The sequence below is a fragment of the Dama dama genome, chromosome 18 (assembly GCF_033118175.1).
Source record: "Dama dama isolate Ldn47 chromosome 18, ASM3311817v1, whole genome shotgun sequence".
In the NCBI taxonomy this organism is placed as follows: domain Eukaryota; kingdom Metazoa; phylum Chordata; class Mammalia; order Artiodactyla; family Cervidae; genus Dama; species Dama dama.
The window spans coordinates 106,343,271-106,366,954 of NC_083698.1; the positions used below are offsets into that span (position 1 = coordinate 106,343,271).

Consider the following 23,684-nt stretch of genomic DNA (forward strand, 5'->3'; position numbering starts at 1 on the left):
CGTCTTGAAGAGGGTTCACTCGTGTGCTTATAAGCTTATAGAAGCAATTATAAATCTATAAGTGTTAAGAAACTTCTGACTGCATTTTGCAGACTCAGCCCGCTCATTAAACTTTCAGTAATTCTACTCTGATAAACTGAAGTGTCTGATACTCCGTTACACCAGGTCCAGAGGTCTTTATCAGCTTGAATGTGGATTTCTGTACAGAGTCGGAAATGACTAAGGCTACGTAGCAGCAGCAGCAGCAGCCCTTGAGCAGAGTGGGAGTTTGGGGCACCGACCCCTGGGCAGTTGAAAATCTGCACAAAACTTAAGAGTCAGCACCTCGCATCCAGCGGTTCCCGTACACCTTCAGATTCAACAAACCGCAGCTCTGTAGCACTGTCCTATTTACTGTTGGCGGGGCCAGAAATCCACAAATAAATGGACCCACACAGTTCAAACCCATGTCAAGGGTCCCCTATGCAATTGAAATTGTTTTCTTTATTCCCAAGTATACATAGAAGAATCTCTGAGTTCAGACTTCATTACCTAAAATTTCAGGCGCCCCCCCCCCTTTGATCAGTAGACATTATGTAAACTTTATTGAGATTATTTACATAAAAAGATACCCATCTTAAGTATTCAGTTTGCATCATTCAAGGGTCAGCTGTATTTACATAGACAAAACATGTGGAAGAAAGTGCAGAATCCTCAAGTGTCTGTAAAGGTGGGGAGCAGCGTCTTTCAGGAAGAAGCGGATCGTGGTGGAATTGTGAGACGTGTGGTATTCCCGCTTAATGGATCGGCTTTGCTTTTTGCGTCTATTCAGAGCACTGGTTTCTTAAGTAAGTTCTTGCGGGAGTTGCCCAGCATTTAACTCTTTGCTCTCTCTCCTTCGCATGGGGCCCTGAAGGCATCCACATTCCAGATGGCCATCCTGCTCCAGTACAACACGGAGGACGCCTATGCCGTGCAGCAGCTGACGGACAGCACCCAGATCAAAATGGTATTCCAGCTTCTGCGTCCTGGGGAGGGGCGGCTCCATGACCCTGAAGATGCTCTTCTTCCGGGGCTCAACACTTGACGTGTTAATCAGTGTAACATGTCCCACCCGCCACACACACATCCACATGGCACGCTGTTCTCCCGTTCGTTTAGCTTGTTCTCAGCCCTCTTTCCAGCTAAGCTGTCCCTTACTAAACTTCAGTTTTCACCAAATGTTATCCTTCCTGCTATTGAGTTACATTTCACATAACACAGAATTCACCATTTTATACTGCGCAGTGGTTTTTCACGGGGTTGTACAACCACCACCATCATCCAAGTCCAAAACGTTTCCATCACCGTAAAACGAAACCAGTACCTATCAGCAATAGCCACTCTCTACCTTCGTCCTCTTTTTGTGATGGAAAAACTATATTCCAGTATATGGATGGACCACATCGTGTCTATCCATTTATCAGTTGATGGACATTTGGGTGGCTCCCACTTTTTGGTTACTATGAGTAACACTACTTTGAACACGTGTGTAGGTCTTTGGGTGGACGTACTTTCAGTCCTCCTGGGTATAAACCTAGCTGCGGAGTTACGGCCGTGGTAACTTAGGTTGCTCTTTTGGAGGCACTGCCAGCCTGTCCCACAGTGGCTTCCGCAGCTGGTGTTCTCAGCAGCAGAGAGAGAGTTCCCCTTTCTCTGCATCCTTGCCAGCAGGGTACGCATCCGTTTGGTGGATATGAAGTGGTGCCTCGTTGTGGTTAACTTCATGTCCCCAATGATGTTTATGCCCACTTTTAATTGGGTTATTTGTCATTTTGTTGAGTTGTAAGAATTCTTCATATATTCTGTGTAGTAGACGCTTTTCAGATAAATGATTTACAGATATTCCCTCTATTCTGTGGGTTTTCATTTTCTTTATCATGCACATGGTTTTGATTTTGATGAAGCCCACGTTATTTTTCTTCTGTTGCTTATGCTTTTGGTGTCAATGTCTAAGGAATCATTGCCTAATCCAAGGTCAAAGATGGTTCTTCCCCTGTCAAATAAAAAGTCAAAAAAAGTTGACTTTTTATTGAAGTATAAATTAATACATTTGTTTCAGGTATACCTCATAGTGATTGGATATTTTTATACATGTTTTTCCCCTATTGGTTGGCACTGGCAACCTTGTCAAAAATCAGTTGGTTCTAGATGTATTTCTAGATCCTCAATTCTTTCCCACTGATCTAAATGTCTTTTCTTATGCCAGTACCACATTGTCTTTTTGTAGTAAGTTTTGGAATTGAGACGTCAAACTTTGTTTTTTATCAAGCTTGCGTTAGCTGTTCTGGGTCCCTCGTACTTCCATATAAATTTCAGAATTAGCTTGTCTGTTTCTGCAAAATAGGCAGTTGGAATTGTGATGGGGATTGCATTAAATCTGTAGGTTGCTTTGGGAGAATTGCCATCCTGACAATATCAAGTCTTCTACTCTGTGAACATGGATGTCTTTCCGTTTATTCAGATTGTCTGTAATTTCTTTTACCTGTGTTTCATAGTTTTCATTATGCAAGCCTTTTTACACTTATTTGGTTAAATTTACTCCTAAGTATTAAGTTTGATGCTTTGGGTAATTTACTCCTCTATGTATTTTATTAAGTTTGATGCTGTTGTTAACGAAATTGTAAATTCATTGCTGGTGTAGAGACGAACAGTCACCTGTTGGATCTTGTGTCCTGCAGTCTTGCTGAATGCATTTATTCTGGTACTCTTTATGTGGATTCTTTAGGACTTTTAAAATATGCAGTCATGTCATCTACAAACAGTTTTGGTACTTACTTTGTCTCCTTGGGTGTCTTTATTTGTGTTGCGTGATTGCTGTGGATAGAACTTCCTGTAGGGCTGAGTGGAAGTGGTGGGAACGGGCGTTCCTGACCTTGAGGGAAAGCTTGAGTGTGTCACTGTGAGTTCTTCTTAGATGCTGTTTACTAGACTGAAGACGTTCCCTTCTATTTCCGCAGCGTTTTGTGTTTTAGTGTTTTCATCATGAAAGAGTGTGGGCTTTGTTTAAACACTCTTGCTCCTCTGTTGCAATGACTGTGTGCTTTTGTCTATTAACATGTGTTATGTTGATTGGTTTTTTAAATGTTGAACCACCCTTGCATTCTTGGGATAAATACCACTTGGTCATGGTATATAATACTGTTTATATGCTGCTGGATTTGGTTTGCTGGAATTTTCTCGAAGATTTTTGCATCTTTATTCATAGGGAACTTGGTCTGCCATTTTCCTGTGATAGCTTTGTCTGGTTTCCGTGTTAGGGTAATATTGGCCTCATGGAACGTGAATTAGGAAAGTTATTTATTTTTGCGTCATGCTTCAAGTTAGCCCAGAATACATTTTCAGGTTCTAATAACACAAGAATTTGCTTCTGTGAACGTAAGAGTCTCTTTTTTTCCTTCCTCATTCTTCACCAGAAGGAGGAGACTAAAGTTACAGTGGAGGCTCAGGTTGCCCCCAGACTGCGGGGAGGGCTCTGCTCTGGGGAACCCCCTTTTCAGAGCTGAGTGGCCCCTCGCTGCTCTGTTCAGCCTCCACGCCAGCCTCAGCCAGCTGTTCTTGGGGCACTGACTCCCCCCAGGGTGGGGGGCCACTGCTCCCCACTTCCCTCTCCTCCACGAGGACTGTTGGCTGCTCAGTCTCTCTGGCTTATGAAGACAGCCTCTGCAGCTGTGCCCCCGGCGTGGCCACGTCCTCATCCGGCTCCAGGCTGTGGGCCGGTCAGCACACCAGAGGCCTCTCCAGCTCGCCTGGGCCAGGGTGGCCTTCCCCTAAGGGCAGGGGGGCGCATGAGTGTCCTGGCGGCTGTCCCACTGCGTGGGTTCCCGAAGCCAAGGCGCTAAAGGAGATCTGAGACAGGACGGGCCGCCCGCTGTCTGCACGCAGAGGCTGCCCGGGGGCGTAGGTTCACCAAAGCTGAGTCAGCAGCAGGGTCTCGGCGCCACCCCTGTCGTGTTCGTGAACAGAAGGCGCATCCAGGCCGGTGAAGCTTCTGCCCATTCTTTTCAGTGCTCAGGGTCCAGGACGCCCTAAGAAGAGGTAGTCCAAGAAGTCGGTCTTACATGCATTCTAGTCTTTGTTAGTAGAGCTGTCAGTTTGGATCCTGGGTGATCAAGAGCAGAACGGGGTTGTGGGCACTTTTCAGAGTAGGTTTGGGGAGCCGCCAAGGGGCACTGCCCTCTTTTTCCTCTGGACATATTCTACTTAGGTCACTAATTTTTCCCCAAAATTGGATTCTGTGGGATTGGCTGTGGTTCTTACTACAAAGAAAAAAAATGCATCTCCTCTTTTTCTCTTTAATGCAGGACATTCTGGCACAAGTCCTTCAGATTTTACTGAAGTCCAAGTTACTGGTACGTCCGTGTCCTTCGTATGTTAAGCTGGAAGAAAGCCGTTTCCTGAGATGATGTTCTAACAGTTGTTTTCTTACAGGTCTTGGAAGACGAAAATGCAAATGTTGATGAGGTGGAATTGAAGCCAGATACCTTAATAAAATTATATCTTGGTTATAAAAAGTAAGGAAAATCTGCTAAGTAGGTGGTCCTAGGCCGCAGACTTAGCCCCTGACCCCAAGCACGCACCCGGGTGTCCCCGCACACGGGGCTGTGAGCTCAGTTCAGGCCTCTGCAGGGGCCTTTGACCTCCTCTGGCCATCCCGGGTGCTTGTCCAGTTGACTCAGTTTTCGGGGTTTTCTTCATTTGGTAAAGGGCTCACCTCGAAAGCCTAGCCCTCTGTGCCCCCGTGTCTTGATGTTATTTCACTTGACAGAGTTTGGGGAGAGCAGGTTAAGGAGCTGAATATCCTGGGACACAGCCGTCCCATTGCTGGCAGCGTAGGACCCCCACTCCTTCGGGAACTAGGGGGCCTTTCACAGAGATGACGTGGAAACGGCCTGGGGAGGTGGGAGGTCATCGGGCATGCTCTCCATCCTCTGTCTGGGGGGACAGAGCACCTTTTTAAGACTGAAAACAGAAAGCAGCCTTTACTGCATGTCTTTGAAAGCAATAGTGATTGGTCTCCTCGATTTTCTTGACAGCAAAAAATTAAGGGTTAACATCAATGTGCCAATGAAAACGGAACAGAAGCAGGAACAGGAAACCACACACAAAAACATCGAGGAAGATCGCAAACTACTGATCCAGGTGACCCTGGGGGCCCAGCCCCTCGCGCGGCAGGCGGGCCGCCCACAGCTGGGGGGCGCTTCCCTCGGGCTGTGTGCTGCTGGGACTTGGGAGAGGCGGCCTGGATGATGGATGGTTCTGGGTGGAGTAGGTGAGATGCCCAATGAAACAGATGAGAACAGTGCGTCCACGAAATGGCAGGGGGGAGCGAGGGTCGTCCGGTGGGGGGCTCAGGTGCCGTCTGTGGCTTTGAGGACTGAGTTTCCTCATTTTAAAAGTGTGTTCTAGTTGGGTTAAATTACTAAAATTGCTGCTCACAAGACCAAAACACTTTAATGTTTGTTGTGTTGGCGCTGAAACCAGCAGATAGAATCGGCCCCCTGCGTCCTCGGACCTGCAGTGTTTGTTCCCTGTTCGGAACCCAGTCTCCCACACAGAGCGCCCCTGCAGGCTTGTTGCTCCTTCTCATTACAGATAAGTTCTGGTTAACACTGTGGAAAACAAGGTCTTTATTTCCTTGGTCACACAGGCGGCTATTGTGAGAATTATGAAAATGAGGAAGGTCCTCAAACACCAGCAGTTACTGGGAGAAGTCCTGACTCAGCTGTCCTCAAGATTCAAGCCCCGGGTCCCAGTAATTAAGGTACAGGATTCCCCAGCAGCAGGATTCAGTTGATTATCTCAGGAGACTTAAAAGAGGCGGTGACTGTCATGGAGGAGTTTGGCTTAGTCACGTAAAATGAAAAGTGAGAGTGAAGTCGCTCAGTCATGTCCGATGCTTTGCGACCTGTGGACTGTAGCCTCCCAGGCTCCTCTGTCCATGGGATTCTCCAGGCAAGAGTACTGGAATGGGTTACCATTTCCTTCTCCAGGGGATCTTCCCGACCCAGGGATCGAACCCGGTCTCCTGCACTGGGGGCAGACGCTTTAACCTCTGAGCCACCAGGGAAGCCCATGTAAAGTAGGTTTCCACAAAAGAAAACAGGCCAAATTCTGAAACGGTCGTTTTGAGACGTGGAAAATCCTCAGCATTCCGCTTGCTGAGCTTCTCGGAGTGAACAGTGGCCGGGAGTTTTCGGCACCCGCCCGGGAGCCTCCTGCGTGTGCTTAGCCCGGCGGCAGGCTCGTCCCTGCGGACGTGGCTCCTCTCGGGGCCCACGGGGGGGCCTGCAGCCCCTGGACGACGACCCCCAGGGTCGTTTCACACAGAAATTGGGCGGCCCCTTCCCCTTCTGAGACCTGAGGCAGGTTGAGGGGGGCGGTGGGAAACCCTGGGGTGAGGCGCCCCAGAGCGAGGGGGGCGCTGCGGCAAGTCAGACGGCGCCCCCCGCGGGGCCGGCCAGGGGCGCCACCCCCCGGAGGGGTGGGAGAATCCGTCTCTGTTCCGACGGTAAGTGTGCTTTTCTTCCCCTTCACGGCCTCTCCCTCCTTGGAACCCACGCCCAGAAATGCATCGACATTCTGATCGAGAAGGAGTATCTGGAGCGAGTGGACGGGGAGAAGGACACGTACAGCTACCTGGCCTGACCCGGGGGTCTGAGCGCGGGCGCGGCCCCTCGGCTGCGGACCCGGCAGCCCCGAGCACGGCGGCCGCGCCCCCGGACGCCCGCCCGGCCCCAGGCCCAGGCCCCCGGCGCGCGCGCGGGCCCCGGAGCTGCTCAGGACCGCCACACTTCACGTCTGTACATACGGACACCGACGCCATTTAACCTAATTTAAGACCGGAGGGGGGAACCTCCCGCGCCGAGGGCTGCATGCGTCTGCATCCGAATCAACCATTGGCCACGCGAGCCCCAGCTGCCGGCCGGGGCCCCTCGGAGGCCGGCAGTCCTGGAGAGCGGGTCTGAGGGACCCACGTGTAATCTGCTATGAGAAAACCATTTGTATAGTGTGTTTCATTTTTTAATGTGTGAAAATAAAGAAAATTAAAGGATTTCTGTACAAGTCGCATTGGGTTTTTGTTTTAAGTTTTACTAATTTCTATCTGTAAATAAAAGATATAATGATTGTGCAAACGGGCCTTCCCTGGTGTCTTCCTGAAGCCCCGAGGGCCGCCCTCCCGAGAGGGAACACGGTTAAGCTTTGGCCGTCCAAGCCCTTGCTCGCCTTCTCCTCCTGGAGCGTTGGCCGTCATTCCCGTGACCGCCTCCAGCAACCGACGCCCAGGAGCCTCCCTGCAGCTTCTCTGCGGACCCTCGTGGTGCTGGCCGGGCTGAGCCGGCCGCCTCCCTGGAAGCGCGGCCGCTGGTCACGGGCCTTCGTCCCGAGTCGGGCTCAGGGGCCACGTCCACCGCCAGCGCCTCCCTTTCGCCTCCGGCCCATCTTGACTCCGCATCTGTGGTCCGGTGGTTGGCTTGCAGCCGGGTGCGGTCACTTCTCAGCCTGAAGACAGATGGAACGGGAGGTGGGAACAGAGGCCCCCGGCCTGTTTAGTCTTTTGGGCTTCCTGGGCCATATAAACCACGCATGGCTCTCCAGAGCGGAGGTGTGGACATGCTTGTCAACACCTGTGCCATCTCTACCTGCCCTGAGGCCTGCTTCTGAAAGCAGGGCCAGAGGAAGACACCCAAGCTACTACGTCCTTCCAGTTTTTTGGACCAACCTGGCACCTAACAGGTTAGTTTTTTACAATTTAACAGTTAAACGGGTTATTGAGTAATAGACTTAAGCGCTTGTCTAACGGTTTCCATGTTTGCTTTAGTATTTTCTAACAGTCTTATAAAGAGCTCCAGTGTATGCACCAGGCAAAAAACAGTGCCACCCCCCACTCCCCCCCCACCCCGGGGAACCCCCACCACCCCCAGAGCCTCTAGTGTCCTGGGGCTCCAAGGACCACCTAGAAACTGCCCTGCGAATCTCCGGCTGTGAGCTGAGACCACAGCTCAGCCTCTCCTGGCAACGGTCCACCTGCCCCTGGGGCAGACGCACTGTTAATCCCCACAGCCGCTTGCCGCTTGGGTCTGAGTCCCAGCAAGAGTAGGAAGGTAAATTGCTTTTTTTAAAAAAATTTTTATTGGGAGTGCAGTTGATTTACAATGTTGTTTTAGCTTCAGGTATACAGCAAAGTGATTCAGTTACACCTGTTCCCACTCTAGATTCTTCTCCATACAGGTGACTACAGGGTATTGAGTAGAGTTCCCTGTGCTATGCAGGAGATCCCTGTTAGTTATCCGTGTTACATATGGCAGTATGCATATGTCCCAGTCTCCCAATTTATCCCTCCCCTGCCTTACCCCATCTTCACCATAAGTTTGTTTTCTACATCTCTAACTCTTTGTTTTGTAGATATGTTCATTTGTACCTTTTTTCAAGATTTCCACACGTGAATGATACTATATGATATAGTGTGTCTTTTTCTGGCTTCACTTAGCATGACAATCTTTAAATCTGTCCATGTTGCTGCAAATGGCATTATTTTGTTCTTTTTTATGTGGCTGAATAATATTCCATTGTGTCTAGGTACCACAACTTCTTTATCTATCCATTTACTGATGGACATTTAGGTGGCCTTCATGTCCCAGCTACTGTTAAATAGTGCTTCAGTGAACATTGGAATTCAGGTACATTTTCAGATTATGGTTTTCCGCAGATACATGCCCAGGAGTGGGGTTGCCAGATCACATAATAAAGAGCTTCATGGTCTTTTTTTTTTTTTAACTCAAGGATAATTGCTTTACAACATTGTGTTTGTTTCTGCTGCACAACAAAGTGAATCAGATATCGACCCCCTCCCTCTTGAGCTCCCCCCACCCCTCCCCCACCCCACCCCTCTAGAGAGGACCTCTGGGCCATCACAGAGGACACAGCGGAGCTCAAAGTGTGGTCCAGCAGCTTCCCGCCAGCTGTCACACACGGTGGGGTATCTGTGCTGATGCTACTCTCTCAATTCGTCCCACCCTCCCCTTCAAGAGGGAAGGGACCTCTTCATGGGACTTTGCTGACGTCTCTCGAGTTCCTCCAGGATGAAGAGTGTCCTTGGTAAGACCGAGGACATCCGTGAGCAAAGGCGGACTGGAGGTGGGTGGTGGGAGATCCCCTGTACGTGCCCCCCACCCTGACCCCCTCACACTGGGTGAGTCCTATTTAATGGGTGTGGAATACAGTTCCAGACTTCGTGCCTTCATTCCACAAACCACATCCTAGCCTAACAAGAACGGCCGGGCCTCCAAATAAAAGCCACGAGGGTCGAGTTCCCCGGCATCCAGTGAGCTGCATTTTTCCGAACTTAAATAGTAGCTTTCTGAATCTGCCTAGGGACCGATGTTCAGCCTCTGAAGGCCGCCTAGTGCCCAAGCCCTCTGGGAAGTTCGCGCCCTGGGGAAGGGTGGTGGGTGGCAGCCTTGGCATAACCCACAGGGATTGGTCCACTGAAGGAAAACTGTGTTCCGGGCAGTCGCTGTGGTGCTGCCTCCTGACGGAACCATCTCTCTCCTAGAGGAGGGCAGGTAAGGTAGAGCCCAGGGCCAGGACCCCCTCTCTTCCAGGCTGGGTTCTCATGGGTCAAACCTCGCGCCTGCCTAGAGGCAAACTGCCAGCCGTCACTGGTCAGCACCTTTGTAAGAGGCAGCCAGGGACACCACAGCAGGAGATAAAGGGTCGAGAGGCACCTGAATTTAAAATATTTTTACTGAGTATTTTAAGATGGCCTACCTATTCATTGAGGTATCTTAATTTTCCTTCGAAAAGAAATACAAGATTTTGCCACACCCAGCTAAAAAATCAAACGTGCTGACTCATTTGAAGAAAATCCCCCTTACGTAAATCCTAAAAAAAATAAAATGAAGACTTTTTTTTTTTTTTTTTTTAGGAATAGCAACAACTTGTCTGGGTGATTTGATTCTAGACACATGAACCTCACCTCTCTAGAGGCAGAATGATGACTTGGTCAAGATAGGTGAGGACAGCTTTCTAAAACTTCTTTATGGAGCTTTGGTTCACATACAAAAAGCTGTGTGACTTGGATGTGTTGGACCACTTCTCATACCAGGTACTACACACACCCCTCCCTGGATCATTTGTAACAGAGGCTGGAGACACAAGTGTTGATTTGAGCTTATTCTGGTAAGAGCCCAAAGCCCATGCAACTTCCAACGGAGAGAGAGAGAGTGAGAGTGTGTGTGTGTGTGTGCGCGCGCGCGTGCACATGAGTGCACGTACATGCTTAGTTGTGTCCGACTCTGGTGGACTGTAGCCCACCAGGCTCCTCTGTCCATGGAGATTCTCCAGGCAATACTGGAGTGGGTTGCCATGCCCTCCCCCAGGGGAACATTTCCGACCCAGGAATCATACCAGGGTCTCCTGCATTGAAAGCGGGTTCTTAACCAGCTGAGCCACCAGGGAAGCCCTCTAATGGAATACTTAGGTTCTTGCAAAACGTCCACGTTTGAAACCTTTCTTGACGACCTACCTACAAATCTAAGAGTGGGCTTCCCTGATGGCTCAGCTGGTTAAGAATCTGCCTGCAATGCAGGAGACCTGGGTTCAAATCCCTGGGTCCGGAAGATCCTACCTGCAACCTACAAATCCAAATGACGCAATTTGTGCGTTGATTTCTGGCAGTGGTGGGGCAGTTGAACACCTTGGGCAGAGGTGGGAATCCAGAGTTGGAGTCATTGACTGGACACTGAAGTCTGGAGGTTGAGTGATCCAGACAATACTGAGTGAGAGTTAGGAAGCAGTTTCTAGGTAGAGGAATACTTTTTTTTATAAACTGCAAAACGTTGAAACTTTTGTCATGCGGCAGTTAGCCGGAGTCTAAGGTGCTGCCTGTACTTGGACGTCAGGACTGTGGTCAGACGTGTGGGTCTTCATGACCACTGGGGAAAGGCTTAGGGACCACAGACACTGACCCCCCTGTTGTCAGGCTCGTCTCAGTGGACAAGGTGCGATCCTCCTAAACCACGGCAACCGTGACTGCACCCGTACCCTGATGCGGTGACTCGCCCCACTCCCCCTTCTCTGTTCTCTTGGGGAACTAGACCCGCCAGGCTCGCAGTCAGTGACCACCTCGGTGGGAGAGCAAGGGGAAGAGGAGAAAGCACGTATTTAAACTTGGTGGTGTTCTCTGTGAACTGAACACGTTGTGTCAAGCTCTCTTCTTTCTCCCCCCATTCCAGGTAAAAGAAAATGCAAGCTGACAAGCTAAGGATGCTCTCGATCACGTGGGATGTGGCCATGGCTGCAGCCCAGGATTTCTGGTCAGGATCTCTGCATCTGTGAGGTCAGTGGACCGGTTCCTGGAGGTACGCTGCTAGTCGAGGAATGAAAGCCCACGGTGTGCAAAGCACACACACAGGGCGGTGCTCCCAAGCCCTGCCCTCCCATCGGGGACAGCTGCTGTCTTCTGCTGCAGTTGGGTCTCTGGTCACATGACGGGGAACAAACAGGCTTCATGGGGGCCGCATGCCAAGGGTGGGATGTGGCAGTCGGGCAAGCTCGGGGGCGACTCTACATGAATTGGTCAGCGATGCCTCCTGGGTGGAGTGCAGAGACCAGGTGTCTCAGCAGGTTGCAGGGAAGCTGAGGGGGACACAGGAGATGCACACGTGTCTTTTTCACTGTCAGGCCAAGGTGAATGAACTGTATTCCAGGACTCAGCTCACAGGCTTGTGCATCGAGGTAGCAGAAACCAGCCTTGTGCATGTTTGCGTAACTGGAAAAGGAAGGTGTTCTACCTGAGCATCCCATTCATGTTACAAATCAATGAAAACTTACTGAATGCTGCGGTCCTGGGCGCTCCTACCACCACCCAGCCTGAGGAACAGCTTCCCGGGACATTAAGGGTGTCTTATTCCATCAAGATCTAGAAGTAGTCTGGTTGTCCCTGTCACATTTCTGAAAGGCTGTATCTAGTGGGATTTAGCGCTAGATCGTTCGCAGGAATCTCCTGTCGTTTTGGAGAACGAGGTTCAGGGGGCGGGCACCTGCAGGCCTCTCAGCACCGGGGACGTGCCCCATCCACCCTGGTCTCGGATGCGAGCAGTGATCGCTTACTGTGTCTTGTCTCCTTAGCCGGTATGTATGGTATATGGTAACATGTTTGCAATAGTATTTATTAAAATGCCTAATACAGGCAATACGTGTTATACCCAGTTCCCAGGATGGCTTCTGACAAACCAAAAGGGTGAAATGTTTTTCCCATCACTCAGTGCTTTTCTAAAACCAGCTGGAGAGGCGGTGTAACAGATGACTACGACAAGGAGAAGTTCAAGTATTCTTTATTCAAAGTTGAAAAATGTACCACACTGCATTATTGCAAAAATTCACTGGTACAAAACACTTTGCAGCTGGTGAGAAGGCAATAAAAAGTTGATTTTTTTTAAACTCATTACTATAAATTATTCTTACAGTACTTTGCAAATTCAGAATTTCAAACTGCATTTTCTTTTTCTAAATCGCCCACAGTACTCGAGGTTCCTGAAGCTAAGGCCGCTGTTCCGAGAGGAGGGGGGAGGAGGTAGCACGCGTCAAGGGATCTCCATTTCTCTTTCGATGCCCACGTACTTCAGGGCGTCGGCCTGGCTGTATCTGAAACAGTGGGAGGAACAGGTGAGCCAGCACGGCACACACGAGCCTGTTACTGCTGGCTGCACAAAGGCGCCTTTGCAGAAGGGGTGCAAACATTCCAGCTACAAAGGGGCCAAGCTGGACAGAACTGGCAATAACGCCCCTTCCCCAGCCAGCCCCCTGCCCCTGAAACCAACTGCCCGGGAAGGCAGGCCCGCAGCGGGGCTGGTATTGAGGCCAAACACAGGGGGTGCAGAGCACCTTAGGGAGCGGGCCACGGGCCCCTTGAAGCCAGGACAGCACAGAGGCCAGAAGAGATGCCTGTGTGTGACTCTTGCCCCTGGGTGAGCCCTAGGGGTCCCCCAAAAGGAAGGTGCCCCAGCTGCTCCTCCTGGGAAGATTTGGGTTGGAAACAGCTCCACACAGGCCCCAGTGTAAGACACTTCTACACAAAATACCAAGCTTCTCGATGAGATGTATAGTCAGCCACAGGATTTGTTCAACTAAACATTCCTCTGACTACATTTAAATATTCTATAACTTGTCAATTGTCCCCAGAACTTGACAGTATAAAGTGCCAGCCGGACGCCCAGCGGCATAAGCACCCCCGCCCCGGGAGCCTGTGCTCAGCACCCTGACAGCAGGCATGGACCCTGAAGGTAAAAATGGAGCTTTCTGCGTTTTTTTTTTTTTTAACTTTCAGAAAGCATGACTTTATCCTGGAAACGCCATTACCCAGCACCGCCCATGGCAAATCACCAGCCCCGACGGAAGCCGGCCTCTGGCCAGAACTCAGCGTCCCGGCAGAAAAGCCCTCGGAGACTAGAAACCAACCTGTAATCGAAAAACAGCTCTTCACCAGTCTGGATGGCTCGCTTAGCAAAAATCCCTATCCTGTGATCGCCATTGACCATCATCACTGCAAAGAGAGGCATGGGGTCAAGGCATCAGTGAGAACGACCCAGGAGAGGAGCTGACAGTCGGGTAAGGAGCCCAGAACCACTCAGGACGCCCTGCGGGGACTCTGCCCACCTCGGAGCACCTACCTTTTGCATAGCAGTTGGGATTTACTGAGTGATTTGCAAAACGAATCTTGTTACCCTTACGGGTTGCATCCACCACAAAATCTAAAGAGAAAAAAATAAGCATAACCTAGCAAACAATTAGTTTTAAATCAATAAATACAAGGTTATTATGATTCTGTAAAAATATAAGTGGTTATTGTTCTTTAGAGTTTGCCTTCAAAAGCAAGTAAATCATTCAACCAAGTTCACCTGGTAAGAAATGACCTCTGGAAGAAAATGCTGCCCTAGGTTAAAAAGAGATTCTTCCCAACATCATAAATATCTTCAAATTAGTTTTTTTCATGTTACTTGTTATGAAACATGCAGACCACCTGTTTCAGTGGCGAGACCCCCCCTGAGCAGCACGGGTGTGAAGCGGGGACCCAACCACCCCGATGTCCTCCCCCAGGATCAGGGTCTGCACGCGCGTGTCCCCGTCCATCCTCAGGGACCCTCAGGGAAGTTGAGGAGGCGCTTCACAGGGCGGGGCTCCAGGCCCTCCCAGGCGAGAGGCGCCTGGGAGTGGTATCCGCAGCAGGAGGGACGCAGGAGAGTCAGGCTGTGGAGCGGAGCCAAGGATGGCTCAGAGCCCGGGCCGCCGCCGCACCCCCCGCCGCCCCCGGACAGTGACCACTCTCTGCACGCAGAACCCGTGACCGCCCACTCCCCAAGTTACACTCTGCAAACCTGGGGGGAAGTGAAACTCTCTCAGTCATGTCCAACTCTTTGCAACCCCATGGACTGTAGCCCACCAGGCTCCTCTGTCCAGGGAGTGCTCTGGGCAAGAATACTGGAGTGGGGATCATTTCCTTCTCCAGGAGATCTTCCCGACCCAGGGATCGAACCCAGGTCGCCTGCACTCCAGGTGGATTCTTTACCAGCTGAGCCCCCAGGGACGCCTTCCAGCCAACAGCCTATTCCTAAGCCCAGCCCCTTTCAAACAGCTGACACCGGGGACGGCTCATGTCATCTCTGCTGCTTCAGCCCCTGAGGTGCTGCCTGGGAAGCAGAGGGGCGCCGACCCCCCAGCGTACCGTTGTTCAAGTTGAACAGAAAGCTGCACATGTACTTGTCATACACTTTCCCTCTTCTGTCTGCTTCATCTTGAGAAATAATCTGAAAAGACAGACACAGGGTGAGGTGATTCAGGATCAGGTGAGCCTGGCAGAACACACCCAGCTCATCTGAAATGTTCAGGACCGTGACAACACTCAACAGAGGGTCACTGGCCAATTTCTCTTTGTCAGAGAACAGCGGTGGTTTTAAGGACTCTTAACTTAGAAATACTTCCACAGCTTTAAAGTAACTGCCTGGAGAATGTGAGTAACCTGAGTCTCTTTACTTGGTACCAAATGCAGCCAGCCCCAGGGTTTGCCCTAAATTAACAACCTAGAAAGGATGCTTTAGTTTATCAGGTAAGCTACGGATTAAATAGGAGAGATTCGTCGTCATAAAGCTCTTGTTCTCCCCTCTTTTTCCTGGGTGATAAAAAGTGGAATGTGACCAGGACTGAAGCGATGTAGCTTTCAAGCAAACCAAACCCACAAGTCTAAGCTGAAAAGATGCTTTATATTCATTTCTAATCAAACCCAGTGGACTTGCCCAATGAAAATCAGTCCAAAGCACATTACAGGTGATACCACGCAAGCACAGTGGACATCCCGCTGCCTGTGACTGACTGGGGGGCCCGGCCTTACCTCTCCACAGTATTCCGAGATGAATTCATTTTTCTGTACAGGGTCTTTGATGAAGATCCCCCAGCCTGCGACATCAGACGGTGCCAGCAGTAAATGCTAGAGAATAAACACAATCGTAATCAAAGGAGAAAGAGGCTGGACAGATCAGACCACAGGATGAACCGGGTGATTCAGCCACAGAGGGGCGTGGGAGTCAGCGTCCCCTGTATGACCAGAGGGGCCAACAAGCTGCAGAAGCCACGTTGTTTTTTTGTAAACCCAGTACAGAGCCTAAGTGTCTGCCTCAGAGGAAAACGGTGTCGCTGAGCTGGTCCGCATGTGTGTCCCCAGCCATCCTTCAGCCTTGACCCCGACTCCGCCGGCAGCTTCACAGGCCGCCTGCGCCCCCTCCGCCTCCCCCGGGCCCAGTCGCCGCCCCTCCTGGTGGGTCAGCAGCCTCTACTCCTCCCGAAGCGCTGTCCCTCCTTCCAGAGCACTGTTCCACAGCCCTTCCTCACGACAGCACAGAAGCCCAGGGGCCAGCACTCTGGGCTCAGCTGGTGCCAAGGTAATCACTGCTGTCAATTTACAGACAGACTGTGTTTGGGAACGAAGCCCAAGGCCCTACCTTTTCATCAAGGCTGACTATCATGCTTTCATTCCACATTTCTTATGTCTTTAAAGGAGACTCCCTGATCCCCAAACTCCTAAGCTGTGCTTGACCCGGCCTACGCTCCCCTGTCAGGGCAGTTAACCAAGTACCTCCTTGACCAGCAAGATACTGTTAAGCAAATGAAACCTAACTGGGAAAAAGATATCTACACAGTTTTCTGTTTGAGGAGGTAAAAGATGTCTAGAAAGATGACAAAGGAGAGTTTTGTTGTACAAGAGAGGAGGTTTGGGATTGGGGGAGAAATGAAAAGCTTTCAGGGCTGAATGGGGTCCGTGGGAAACGCTGGCTTCACTGTGACGTGAGGACCTGGATTAAAACCATCTGAACGCCGGCCACCACCACAGCCAAAGAAGTAAGGCCAGTGTCACAGGCGACTTCTGGCCAAGGAGGACTGACAGGGCCGTCTCGGCTACACCGCACACGAGTCAGCACCCTGCGAGCTGACTGCGCCGCGCGGGGCCCGGGGCTGGAACGCCTGCTCGGAGCCCGGCTCCTCTCCTTCTGAGTCTCAGAACTCTGGGTTTAGGGATTATTCCTAATTCACGCAGTCAGGACGACGAAGCAGTTAACGCACACAGCGCTCAGACCAGGGCCTGCACTGTCAGTTCCGTCCCTCAGTCATGTCTCTGCAACCCCACAGACCGCAGCACGCCCGGCCTCCCTGTCCCATCACCAGCAAACCCACGTCCATCGAGTCGGTGATGCCATCCAACCATCTCATCCCCTGTCGTCCCCTTCTCCTCCTGCCCTCAACCCTTCCCAGCATCAGGGTCATTTTACTGTCATCGCCTCCCCTAAAAACCTGAGATAACTAACCCAGCAGTGCTGTTCGTTTCTTACACTCAGCAATAACCCCCTGGTTGGGACGACTAGGCCCTGCGTGCAGCGCCCTCCTACCTTCTTGGAGCCCCGCTGGATGCTGCAGTTCTTGCAGGACACGTTCTTGCTGTCCCAGTGGTCGGCCGCGCCGCAGGTGAGACAGAGGTCGGGGTCACACTCGCGGACGGCCAGGTAGCACGGGCACTGCTTCGTGTTGCACTGGGCTTTGCAGCGGCAGCCGGGGAAGCGGTTCTGACCTTCAGAGAGACGCCCCGTCAGGGGAGAACGGCCCAGCAGCCTCACCGAGCCCGCACGGCCCCTCACTCTCCCACCGTCGTCACACGGGAGGGGAAGCGAGAGGAACGTCAGAGCCATCCACGCGGACGCCGACCGCCGCCTTCCTGCTTCGCCGCTGGTGTGAGAAGCGTACTTACAGTGCAGGGACTACACGTGCGGCGAGGCGGGCTCTGGACCGCGTGACACCCAGGCTTCCCAGCCGCTCTCAGTCAGGGCTCTAGGGGCCCCCCTGGTGTCCAGGCTTCAGTGCACAGTTACCGTCCTCACCCGGATGCCACTACATCCTTCACTGTGAAGACCGAACCCACCTAACTCATGATAATCTCTAATGTCCAGAAAGTATTTGGGAAGCCATTTCTAGATTTGCCTTCCATTCTGTGCCAACTCTACTATGATTTAAAAGTTAAATGATCAAAGACAGTACAAAGCTCCTTTAATGCACGCTGGCCTCACCTGCCCGCTACCTGCCTCAGCCAGGAGGCAGGCTGGACACTGGTCCTTGGCTCCACACAGGCTTGTGGCGGGAGCGAGCTTCCCAACGGAAACAACGCGGGGGTTGCCATGATGCCCTGGTGTTGACTGAAGTTAGTTTTAAATTCCTGACCAACAGTCAATTTAATTCTCACGCAATGACATCAAGACAACAAGTACTTACACTCTGAACTACACTGACAAAACTTTTCACAAAAATTTTGTGCTATCACACAAGGGCACGAGCTGTCGCAAGGCTGCCGCGGGTGGTCACAGGGTTGATAGTTGTAAACGTGGTTGGAGGAGCCGTCTGCACAGACAAGAGCACTGCGTCAGTCCCGAACGCTGCGAGGTGACCACACGCCCAACAGGCACACGTTCCCCCTGTGACCTGAGCTCGGGCTTGTCCTCGCTGTGTCCACCTCACTCTCCCATCTACACGCCCCCCGCCCGCCAAGAGCCAGGGAGCCCCGGGCACCGTCACACCTCAGTCAGGCTCCCAGTTCTCCTCTAGCCACCAGAAGGCCTCCATCTAAACTGGTTTAAGGCACACAGTCAGTTCTATCTGAACACCCCAAACTCTAACCCAGTTACTATTCTAAGACACATGAGGAAGAGACAGGAGTTCCCAAGGACACTGAACGGGAAGATGCTGACCCTTCTTCAGCTGGATCTTCCTGCAGTGTGCCGCCCACAACCTGCAAAACACAAGCAGACGACAGCCCCTGGTGACCCGGGCGCCCTGCAGCAGCCAGCCCGCCGCGTGCCGCCGTCCGCTCTCTGCGGAGGGTGCGGACACCGCACACTCTCATTTCCAGAGTCGAATCATTTCAACTGAGCTATCTGGGCAGAAATAATCCAAACAAAAAATGCAAACGTATCTACTAAAGCTAAATTATTAAATTACGTATCAAAGAAAAATATGAACACGAAGACGATTTGTGAGGTATAATCTAAGTGTTCCCTTACCCAACACCCAGCTATGCTTCTAAAAACCCCAGAAGGGTTACAACAGTGCATCCAGGGACTCTCCATCTCCGTGCACCGGGGTCAGCCTGCCGCCTTCACTGCACCGTCCTTGCTCCGCCAGGCTGACCACGGGGTGGCCGTGAAGAGTACCTGAGTCAATGCCACATGCCCGGCAAACCCGGGCTCTGGAGCGGGAACTGGCTCTGGAGCTCACAGGCTCCCAAGACACACCACAAACACTCGTGCCTTCACTGCAGAGGCTACTAAATAGTTCTCCGGAACGAAAATGGAACCTTGACTACAACTCAACACACCAAACCTACGGACAGCCACTGGGTCTCACAGAAAAATGGCAGCAACAGCCCGAGGAAGCCGGCCAGGCCGTCCCCAGCCTCCCCCCGGCACACTCACCGGTGTTTCCTCTTCTTCTTCCGGGGAGGGGTGTCCACGTCCTCGGCGGGGGCCGGCGCGATGACACTGGATTCTTTGACTCGAAACTCATACACCTGACAGGGGGCAGAGTCACAGGCCGTGAGGACCGTCTATGAGCACACCGCTCTCCTGCTCACTCACACACACGCTCTGCTTGGCTGTCCCATGGCGCTGCTGCGGTCACTCTCTGTTCAAGAGTCACGAGTCAAAGTCGCTCAGTCGTGTCCAGCTCTTTGCGACCCCCTGGACTATACAGTCCATGGAATTCTCCAGGCCAGAATACTGGAGTGGGTAGCCTCTCCCTTCTCCAGGGGATCGTCTCAACCCTGGGATTGAACCCAGGTCTCCTGCACTGCCGGCGGGTTCTTTACCAGCGGAGGCACCAGGGAAGCCCCAGGAGTCACAAGGCTACATCTAAATTCTTCTGGGTTTTTGAAACCCACTGCCACCTACCTGCAGCATCTAAAGTCAAGACTTCTTTCTTTCAGTTCCCTCTCAGTGGAAAAAAAAAGTTCTTTCAGATGAACAGGAACTTAATAACCAGGAATGTTCCTAGGCTGGACAGTGACCACACACTTGTCTGTCTGAAGGTCTCTGCTATTACCTTTCCCAGCCACGCTCACCTGCCGACACGTTTTGGTCCCGATGAGCCTGGCGATGGCACAGAAGTTGTCGTAGTAGGTGCCGATGAGGACCCTGAACATAGAGGCCTCAGCGCCGCTCCACTCCACGTTCTCGGGGGGCTCCGTGTTGGGCTTCATCTTTATTGGCGTTTGACACCGAGAATTCGCTTCTACAAAACCAAAGTTAATAGGCACTGCTCAGGAAGTGGCAAGTGGAGAAAGGGAGGGAGGGAGGCATGGAATGGCAGTCAGAGAACAGTGTTAGGATGCAGAGCTTGGGTGTGCTTCAGAAAACAGGAAGTGGATCATGTGTGAGAATACATGAAGGCTAGAAACTATCAGGAAGCTTTTCCCCGTGGAAACATGAGATGGGGCTCCCCTTAACACAGTCTTCTAAAATGAAAGCAAACGGGGTTCCACGGCTGCTGGTCACGGTAGGATGCAAGCAGCTGGAAGGACAGCCGGGAACGCACTAGTCAGGAGTTGGGCTGCTTTCTCCTAACCAACGCCACCCACCCACAGACCATCAAGAATGGTCACCTGAATGATCAAATTTCTTTATGCCCTGCCTGAGAAAACTGGCAAAAGGAAAACAACCCAGAGTGTGAAAATACACAGAATCATCAACTTTCAAATAACCCGGACGGACAGCACGACAGGCGAGGAGGGAGCCCCCAGCCCTGTCCTGGCGTCTCACTGCGCTGGAAACCAACGGCTCAGGAGAGCACCCGGCCCGGAGCCACCCGCAGCCTCACCCGAGGAGCTTGAGGTCTCGTCCTTCTTCTCCTCCTCGTCCTTGTCGTTGCTCTCCCCGCCCGTCTCAGCCCCCGCCTCCCGGTCGCTGTCCGTGTCCTTCGACTCCAGCACGTTGATGGTGGGGGTGCTGGGCCTGCTGCTGTTGTTGGGAAGCCGGCCTCTCCGGCGGCCCCCCGGGCGCTTCGGGGGGGTCTTGATCCGCTCGGCGGTGAGGGCCGCAGCGAACTCCTTCGCTCCCTCCTACAACAGCAAGAGTGGAGACATCAGAGTCAAGTTCTACAATGCGTTCTGGCAGAGGAGGAAGAAAAGGACTGGGTAAGCATGTTAGTCAGACTTATCAGTGTCTGCTTTTCATAGGCAGTCACATCTAAAGACAATCGTTTTCCTATCTGCTTTCCATGGTTTGAAGATTTGAGAAAGATAAGTATGGCTTCTACAAACTCAGGCAAGACAGTTCTGTATTAACTGATTATGAGTTAAGATACAGAATATACTTTAGGAAACACAGTCTATTTAAAAGTGAACTTTAAGAGGAGTCACACACCTAGTGTGCATCTAAAGTTAGCCTTTCCTGTCTCAGGGCTTTCTTAAGTGAACACTCGCTCCTCTATGGTCACGTCTGAAGTATACAAGAATACGGGACGGACACATGCGCCATCCGTCCCTCTTCTGCCCCTTTCTTCCTGTGAGGGATGCACAGCCCCAGGAAGACATGGAAGGACCCTGAGGGACAGGCAGTGAGGGTCACAGTCTGTGCTGCCAGGCACAATAACCCCGTCTCGGAAAGCATACAGCAACGGTAGGAGCATGGACTACAGACCACAGACACACTTTAGATGAGCCAAATAAAGTGCTGCCTTGTAAAGAATACTGTACAACAGTGCTCAAGAATTCCATTTTTAGTGGCAATAGAAGGGAGAAGTTTGAAAGCAGCCAACAGTTTTATACTTCATTCTACAAAAACCAAATTGCTTAAAAATAGGATACCTTCTGTAGGTGCCATTCAATGAATCTTCTGTCCAAAATCCAACAGGCAATATATACCCACTTAGTTCCTAGGTAGGAGTGGCTTGGTTCAAAGAGGGGAAATGGTAAAAATAAGATAGTACCCATAAAAAACAACTTTCCTACCTCATATTTTCCTAAACCCTTACCTTCTCTCCATCATTACAAAAAAAAAAACCACACACACACCCCTCATCTCCGGGACCTACACTAACACGCTGAACTACAGCGGGTCTACAGCTGACAGGAGGGTGACGGCTCTGAGCAAGGCTCGGAGACCACTGTGCTTCTGGGGCCTGGGCGGCTGCTCTGTGCTTCCTGTCCTCTAAGGCTGGCGGAAGGTACCAGAGTCTTGGATCCTAAAGAGCTGCACGCGCTGCTGAAGAGGCTAACACTGGTAGAGAATAACGCAAGGTAACGAAGGACGAGGATGTGCAGTAGGTACCAGCTACCGAGAACCGTGGCTGAGAAACCTCGCCTACTGTATGGCCAGTGACAGTACGGGAATGACAGCTCACCACTGACTCCACAGACCTCACGAAAATTCAAAATTCAGACTTCTCCACTCCCTCCAGAAGCCCCCGCACATGCTTACCAAGTGCTGGTAACAGTGGGGGCCACAAGGCTTGTTGTCAAGGGCCGTCTCCGTGTTCTTCCGCTTGTAAGTGTTGGGTGTGGCATGAAAAGCTGAAGAATAAAACAGACAACAGCCAAACATGAAGTAAAACAGTTCCTTTTTCATTCCTCCAGTTCCAAAGGAAAAAGGCAATTATACATCATCACACTTCTGCTAACACGTGGTTGACATTGTGGAACTTCCTTCACGCTCTTACTGAATACTCACCATGTATTTTCCTCAGCTCTCCCCCAAAACACCTGAGCCCTAATTATAAACATTTACTTGAGTCTTTAATGTCTCCATAGAAATAACTGACGTATCCTCTACACAGAAATGAGTTTCCTCTTTTCACCAGAAGAATCCTGACACCTACAACTTATTGATTTTTAAAGAAAGGTCAACCCCTAGCTTGTCAAATGAGGGAATAGACTGGGACACCGCTTGTTAAAAACCTGGGTTCAAAGACAGTGAGGACAGCCTCGGAAGTCAGTTTCTATGAACCACACACAATTCAAGAACCCAGGGGGAGCCTGCAGTCAGCACTTTCTGCAGGGAAAAATAGTAGTCAGATAAAATGGCTTTGGCAAGATATAGTGTTTGAAACTTAAGATGCCCAAATAACATAGCAGAGAGACTCACACTCCAGCACACTGGTGCCCTAACCAAGGATGAAAGCACAGCAGCTGGACTTGACAACCTGGGATGCTGGCTCCAGAGCACAAAGGCAAGTACCAGAAAAGCCCTACCCAGCATCACACAAGACACGAAGTAATGTGGATAAAAACAAGTGACAGATTCATGGAATAAATCATTCCAAAATATATATGTAAAAAGCCATACTTCTATCCATAGAACTTAAATGGGAAATGACGACAGACTGATGAGGAAAGGAAGAGAAAGGAAAAACAAACAGTTATGCTTTTAAAGTGGAAATCCAAGGCTCAGGTCCCCGTGTCAAGTATGTGAGTTGCTTTTTCCCAGAATAAGAGTCTGATACCATATGACTTATTTCACCCTGGACTGGCATGGGTGAGGGCCCCTAAAATGTCAACACAAAGGCTGAGCACACGGAAGGTGAAGGTCAAGTAAGGGGAAGGAGTTACATCAATCCAGACATAAGGTCATCATGAGCCAAAGGCACTTGTGGGCTTTGAGCCCGGATGTCTCCTCTAGCACGTGCTAGGTTTAGAGACTGATATTTTGCCGCAGTTCACGGAAGAAGACACAGATGTGTCTGTACACCCACACCCACACCCACACCCACACACACACACGCACACACTCTGGTCTTGAGAGAGAAGGTGTCACTAAGTCAGGACTAAGTGACAGTACATGGAGTCGCAAAAGCGTCGGACACGACTTAGCAACTAAACAACAAAAAACAGCAGCAATAATCATTTCACTTGCGCTACGGGAAGAAAATCTGAAAGGAAAGAACAAAAGGAGAGTCATCAGATAGTCAGTGAGATAGAACCATTACTTTAAAATGTGAGTTTTACCTTAGGTAATATAAATTTAATAAGATTTCAATAAACACACCTAGACCCTTTAGACAAACTGATTCTAAAATTTACATAGAAAAACAAGAATGGCCAGGAGATCTCGGAATAAAACCTCCCAAACAGACAGACTCAA

The 23,684-nt window shown here is 50.9% G+C and overlaps 2 protein-coding genes across 12 annotated transcripts in view; one reads left to right on the forward strand and one right to left on the reverse strand.

The window, feature by feature from the left end:
• Nucleotides 1-7,154, forward strand: part of CUL1 (cullin 1) — an 89,301-nt gene extending 82,147 nt beyond the window's left edge. For all 3 annotated transcript variants that reach the window (XM_061165998.1, XM_061165997.1, XM_061165996.1), the window contains exons 17-22: nt 896-988; nt 4,323-4,370; nt 4,450-4,532; nt 5,055-5,160; nt 5,669-5,782; nt 6,586-7,154. In XM_061165998.1, the coding sequence (XP_061021981.1) occupies nt 896-988; nt 4,323-4,370; nt 4,450-4,532; nt 5,055-5,160; nt 5,669-5,782; nt 6,586-6,666 (525 nt within the window). In that variant the 3' untranslated portion in view covers nt 6,667-7,154. The remainder of the gene's footprint in view (nt 1-895; nt 989-4,322; nt 4,371-4,449; nt 4,533-5,054; nt 5,161-5,668; nt 5,783-6,585) is intronic.
• Nucleotides 7,155-12,340: 5,186 nt separating this feature from the next.
• Nucleotides 12,341-23,684, reverse strand: part of EZH2 (enhancer of zeste 2 polycomb repressive complex 2 subunit) — a 56,305-nt gene continuing 44,961 nt past the window's right edge. For 7 of the 9 annotated variants that reach the window (XM_061166002.1, XM_061166001.1, XM_061166000.1 and 4 more), the window contains 12 exons: nt 22,026-22,117; nt 20,425-20,665; nt 19,670-19,839; nt 19,026-19,120; nt 18,303-18,343; nt 17,830-17,955; nt 16,956-17,134; nt 15,407-15,502; nt 14,744-14,825; nt 13,692-13,772; nt 13,480-13,564; nt 12,341-12,666 (listed from right to left, as the gene is read on the reverse strand). In XM_061166002.1, coding sequence (XP_061021985.1) covers nt 12,606-12,666; nt 13,480-13,564; nt 13,692-13,772; nt 14,744-14,825; nt 15,407-15,502; nt 16,956-17,134; nt 17,830-17,955; nt 18,303-18,343; nt 19,026-19,120; nt 19,670-19,839; nt 20,425-20,665; nt 22,026-22,117 — 1,349 coding nt within the window. In that variant the 3' untranslated portion in view covers nt 12,341-12,605. The remainder of the gene's footprint in view (nt 12,667-13,479; nt 13,565-13,691; nt 13,773-14,743; nt 14,826-15,406; nt 15,503-16,955; nt 17,135-17,829; nt 17,956-18,302; nt 18,344-19,025; nt 19,121-19,669; nt 19,840-20,424; nt 20,666-22,025; nt 22,118-23,684) is intronic. The other 2 variants (XM_061166006.1, XM_061166005.1) reach the window with 1 other exon arrangement.